The sequence below is a fragment of the Microtus ochrogaster genome, unplaced genomic scaffold, assembly GCF_000317375.1.
Source record: "Microtus ochrogaster isolate Prairie Vole_2 unplaced genomic scaffold, MicOch1.0 UNK1, whole genome shotgun sequence".
NCBI lineage: Eukaryota > Metazoa > Chordata > Mammalia > Rodentia > Cricetidae > Microtus > Microtus ochrogaster.
In genome coordinates, this window is record NW_004949099.1 from 22414956 (window position 1) to 22420858 (window position 5903).

General features: G+C 42.4%; 1 protein-coding gene across 11 annotated transcripts in view; it reads left to right on the top strand.

Annotated features, from left to right (window-relative positions):
- Nucleotides 1–5903, top strand: part of Itpr1 (inositol 1,4,5-trisphosphate receptor type 1) — a 341711-nt gene that overhangs the window by 210772 nt on the left and 125036 nt on the right. For 8 of the 11 annotated variants that reach the window (XM_005364968.3, XM_026788263.1, XM_005364970.3 and 5 more), the window contains 2 exons: nt 722–833; nt 5089–5121. In XM_005364968.3, the coding sequence (XP_005365025.1) occupies nt 722–833; nt 5089–5121 (145 nt within the window). The remainder of the gene's footprint in view (nt 1–721; nt 834–5088; nt 5122–5903) is intronic. The other 3 variants (XM_013352965.2, XM_005364972.3, XM_005364973.3) reach the window with 1 other exon arrangement.

Consider the following 5903-nt stretch of genomic DNA (forward strand, 5'->3'; position numbering starts at 1 on the left):
ATTAGATCCTATTTACTGACACTCCCTGCCAATTTGAATTGCATGCCTGTTCATGTTTTTCTCCAGTCAACAAGTTGGGAGCAAATCCCTACCATGTGTAGTACAAGCAAACAAAATGTCGTGACCCTCCAGGCCCTCAAAAGTCTTGGACCTCCCGTGACCTCGCTATCATTCCCTAACATTTTAGCTTCTCAGTTGATTCCTTGGGGCATAATCTGAAAAGAAACCGGTGGTTTTATGACAAGACATCCTCACTTGATTTTCACTGTGAGATTAGTTGTCTAGCTTGAAGGTGGGCTCTGCCCTAGGAGCTCCTCTGAAGACGAGACTATGGATACAGAAAGTGTGTGTTTGCCCAGCCACCAACTTCATGAGGTTTTTAAAAATATTCTATTGGCATATATCAGCAGCAATCCTCAACGGAGAAACAGGCACACTTATGAGTAGGGTTCTGTCTGCTTTCTCTGCTTGGTATTTCTCCAGAGACTGTGGCCAGCTCCTGCCTTCTCAGCCCGTCATCTGTCCCCAGCCAGCAGGTGTCGCCTGTGAGACATAGTTGCTGACTCGTTCTTAAGTGCATGGATTGTCTTGAAGTGTATTTAAAGTTGGAACCCTTAAGAAAACTTGCTCTTTACCTGACTAGTTCAACCAAGTTTCTCACGCAAGGTCTTTAGCTGTACGATTTTTTTCCGGACGTGACCTGTGCCTTTCTTTCATTCAGGCTAATAAAGCATACCAAGCAGCTACTAGAGGAGAATGAAGAGAAGCTGTGCATTAAAGTCTTACAGACCCTCAGGGAAATGATGACCAAAGATAGAGGCTATGGAGAAAAGGTACTGCGTTTGATTTTCACGTTTAAATTACACTGTAGAATTAAACTGAAGGTTTGAGAGTGTTTGGAATCCCCTTAGTTACTTGCTGATAGTTTAATTTTTTAAGCTGTTTCTCCTGTCTCTAAAGGTAGCTGAATCATATGACTGTCTTCCTGCAAGTCAAATATTATTAGTTGTCTCTCATACACTACTCACCAAATAACCCAACATCAAGGAAACACTTGTAGGATCTTTCCTACTGAACTTCCCAGTGAGGCATAATCCTCTTATGTATCAGTCTGGGTGCCTGAATTTTAAGTTCCAGCTAAGCATACCTGTGGGGTGACTTACCTCTTTCTGATGCCGTGTTGCACAATCCTTCCAGCACCTCAAGAAACTCCATCCAGTTCTAACTGGAAGGAAGACAAGCAAGTATGTCACCACTTCTGATTGAGATTGTGAAATAGACAATCCCCATGACCTGACACTTCTGGGTATATGGAGAGAGCAGGCTTATGGTGCGTGTCTCACGAAGGGCACAGTGTGGCAAGAATAATCCCAGTGCTTCTTCTCATCTCCAGCAAAGAACCTTGAGCATCAGTCTCAATTCCAACAGCCTTTATCAGATAGTGACTCGTACCCACTAATTGTCAGCTAGCCACTTTTACCAGTGGTTCCTGGTCTCATTGACCTCTCAGAATACCCAGTAACTCACTGGTTGGCTCTGAGAAAGAGCCTGGGTAATTAAACCACAACTTTCCCTATAAGAATGACCAAATCATCAGAAGTATAACAGACTGCTGAAGTCTTGCTTTTCAGCCTAACCATGGTCTCTCATTAATGTCAGCTTACTTAACAGACAAGACTCCCTGGATAAGAAAAAGAAAACAGGAAAATGTGCGGTTTTACTGTACTGAATATCCCTCCACGATCCTGAGATCACTAGGCTTTTAAATATCAAGCTAGCCGAGGCTAAAGCCCATTTGGTAAATGCCTACCTAGAATGTGTAAAACCCTGGTTTTGACATACACTATGCTTCATTAAACTGGATGTAGTGTATGTGCCTGTAATCCTGGCACTAGGGAGGTGGAGGCAGGGTGATCCAAAGTTCAAGGTCATCTTTGGTGACATAGAGTGTTCTAGGCACAACCTGGGATACATGAATTCCTGACTCAAAGCCAACCCAACAAAAGAACCGTATGTACACGTCATTCTAAATGTTTATGTAAAGGTGAATACTTGGTCACGGAATCAGGATTTTGTGGACAAAAACTAATAGGAAGAAGCGTATAAATATAAATAGTAGGTGCAGAGAGCCTTAGTCTGGTGAGAAATGATGCCTTGATCATGTAGACACACACATGGGCAGGTTTTCATGAAAAGAAAGGGAAAAGAGAGGGAAGAGAAAAGCCAAGGGCAGCTTAGGGATAGGGGATAGATAGAGAAAGACGGATGGACAGATGTCAGGAAGTAAGAGATGGCCAGAGTCTAGAAGAGTTTCCTGGGCCTCTGTTCTCTTTCCTTTGTAACTGGTGAAGAAATTAGCCACCCCCGATCCCAGAGACTGACATCTCTTTCTAGACTGCTTGGGACTGTCATCCCCACTTCTGGAAAATGGAAACACTGTAAACTAGATTGGGAAGACCACAAAACCAAGGAAGATGTTCTAGGCACCTGCGGTAGACTTGAAACTCCTGGCCCTGGTGCTCTAGCTAACTAAAAATGCTACTTAGCCATCTGTATGTATAGCACTATGAACTGGGCAGAGGGCATGAAAGGGTTCCCACTTCCCTCAGTCTGGCAGTCGATAATAACTTTGTCTCACCAAGGTTCTTTGATATTTCTGATGGCCACTGCTTGTCCTTGCTGAGTTGAAGAAACACGACCCATTAACGGGCCAACATTTTCAAGGGCAGAAAAATCTCACAGCCAAAGAACTAACCTTCTTTTCTCAAGGAAACCAGGTTGGCGTGGGTTTTTCTAAACGGGGTTGTCCTTGGCCTTGGTGCTGAGAACACTCCCATGCTTTCGTCTCGGTTTTCCTGCTAGTTGCCCCTTGTGTGGAATGTTCCCATGGCTGGCACCTTCCCGAGCATATTTGATACTGTCCTTCCTTCCTGCCCTTTCTTGAGTCTCCATTGCCACAGGATGAGATCTAGAAGAGGTCTCAGGCTTTGCCTCATCAACCTTCCCTTGAGCATAAGCACCTGGGCTGGGATGACGTATCTGCCTGAGGTCACATGCAGAGTCTGAATGGGATCCAGCCTAGAACCCCAGTTTCCCACATCCCAGTTATATCCTTTCCCACCTCTCTCACGCTGTATCTTCCAGTGGGGGTCTCTTTCTCTAAGCTGTAGTCCCTATGGATAGAGAGGCTTTGCGTGCCTTTGCTCATCTCGGTGTTTTCATTCAACTTCAGGACTTATCAAGGTCATATATGACAAGGAAATTTGAAACAATTCCTTACTATTCTGTTAAAAAAAAAAAAAGGTGTTCTTATATGGATCTACTTTCATAAAGGGGAACAGAGACCATTGAAAAGTATGACTCAGATTACCAAGTAGATTAAAATATACTAAAATCTCTCAAAAGCTGACATACTTTTTAATCACCAGATATAAAATCTCCTGGCCTATGTAGAGAGTTCCAGTAGAAGAATAAGACCTTATTCCCCCACCCCAAACCAAACCAAGCAAAAAAAAAATAATAATAATAATAAACCAACCCAGATAACAAAGTGTCAGTTCCATACAAGGACAGAGCCCTGTGACCTAGGGCCCTCCCCCAAGGTCTTACCACCTGCCAGCATGTCACCAGTGAGATCCAACTCCCTAGTGTGCCAACTACAAGGGTAGATGCAAACCCTCTCCAACCCATATCAAGCACTCAGGAATTAAAGGAGCAATTAATCTTCACCTGTTATGTCCCTGAATGCAAAGAACCAACAGTGTGTGTTATTCATGCTGTTAAATATAAAAATAAAGAATATTTGGAAAATTATCACAAAATGGTATTGAAATACATCTTGGTATAAAGCTGACAGTATCTTGTATCCTGTATCTTCAAAGAGATCAGACTTTAGAATGATAACCAGGACTGTGTAAATATGAATATACATATGAAATTCCCACTAAAGTCTGCTTTGAATCTGGAATACATTTTGCCTGTGGTTAAAAAAAAAAAAAAAAGGTAACGTCTCCATGACTAGGAATCTTAAAGATTTCTCTGAATCTTTCTATAGCTCACAGAAAATCTTCAAACCCCTTGATCCTGCTTGAAAAAGTAACAAAGTTTTCTTAAGTGTTGGCCTCTCGCTGTTCATTGTAGGTTTTTATTATGCTGATCTTGGTTTATATTATCATTCAAAGAGCTTTGAAAGAAATTCAGAGTCTAAAAACTGTGTAAAAGGATATTTCAGAATTTATTTGACATCCCACTTGCCCTTCTGAATAATCCCTGTTTTCGTTCTAGAGAGAGCACCCCAGGTAATGCCAGGGTTTTTATTCTTACCAATTGTTGGTTCTCTGCTAACCATGGAAGCTTCTTGGTTCTAGATGAGTAGAGTGTTGACCTTTCCAGTTACTAGCATTTCTGACAAACTCTTTACTTTTCAAAATGGAATGTGACAGAGCTTCTGCGCATTAGCCTGCTATCCTTAGACTAATGTAACTGAGATTATTCTCTCATGATTTTTTAATTCCCCTGCAGTTGATGCCAATAGATCCAATGTTACTAATCCAACTGGGGCAAATGGTGACTATCGCTCACCCACACTCCCGGGTTATGAGATATGTTGGTCTCTGCCCCCTGAAATTAATCCCAGATCTGACTGAGCCCAACTGCAGTTTGGGCTCCTGACTCCCAGTAAAGCAGTCAAATGAGTTTATAGTACTCTAGGCTTCTATCCTGTCCCTCCCTCTCTGCTTCTGAAAAACAAAGCTCAGGGAGTTGGCTCTCAGTCCCACTCAGTTCAAGATCTCATGTTTACAAGCAAGGACAAGACTGTCTTAAATCTTGGATGACGGACTCGTGAGGTTTGTTGCCCAGTGTGTGAATGAAGCGTGGCACATGCTGGGTATTCTGTTCCAGAGCAGACGTCATTCCAAGCTGTGGCCGTGACCACGCTGCCTAAACTCCTTCAAATGGCCACTGTCTAGCAGCACTGAAGGTGACATGGTTGAGCATAAGCATACTTTTACAATTTTCTAACATTTAGATTCTTGTGTTTTGCTTCCTAACAAATCTCTTTTTCTCCCCTCCTTTCTTCTTTTCCAGCAAATTTCCATTGATGAAGTGGAAAATGCCGAGGTCCTAATTTTGTTGTTTTTGTTTTGTTTTGTTTTGTTTTTAATGTCCCATGGTGATGTCTCCATGATACCCTTCCAGTTAGCCTTGTACCGTGTCCTCTGGTCTCTGTGTTTAGTGTCTGGCTTTGTGTAGTGTGCCTTCTGGAGTGAGTAGGGTTGATCCTGTCTGTGTTAGTATTTTCCTCCAGAATGTTTGTCATTTGTCCTTGGATATCCCACCGTTCATCCAGGTAGAGTTTCTAAGCTGTGACAAGGTTTCAGTTATTGCCTGGGTCCTTAACTTAGGCGTGAAGCTAACTCTTGATGTTAACGCAAACATTCCTTTGTGTTAAGCATTTGACTTAACGAGAGAGAATAGATTGACATGGTTGGGAAGTTAAACTACAACAACAAAACACCAATCCCACTACTTTGTTGCTGTTTGTGTTGAAAGGCATTACGTGGTGTGGGTGGGTGTGTCACATAAATATTTTCATAAGTCATTGTGAATCCATCCCTGTAGCCATGGCTTTTCTTCTGCAAGAACTACCAGTAGGTAAGGAAATGAAGATGCCAATCGTTGCTTCCTATACTGGCCTGTCAAGTGGCCCTTATAATACTGTCCTAGAAACATTGGTACATGAGTGGATTGAAGGCTTCCTACCTCTTGCTTGTTCTGTACATTTTCAACAGCCTTAGTGTTTTTAGGCTGTGATATGCAGTTGGTAGGGGTACCAGCAAGATAAAAAAAATGATTTGGAGAAAATGTGTGTGTGTGTGTGTGTGTGTGTGTGTGTGTGTGTG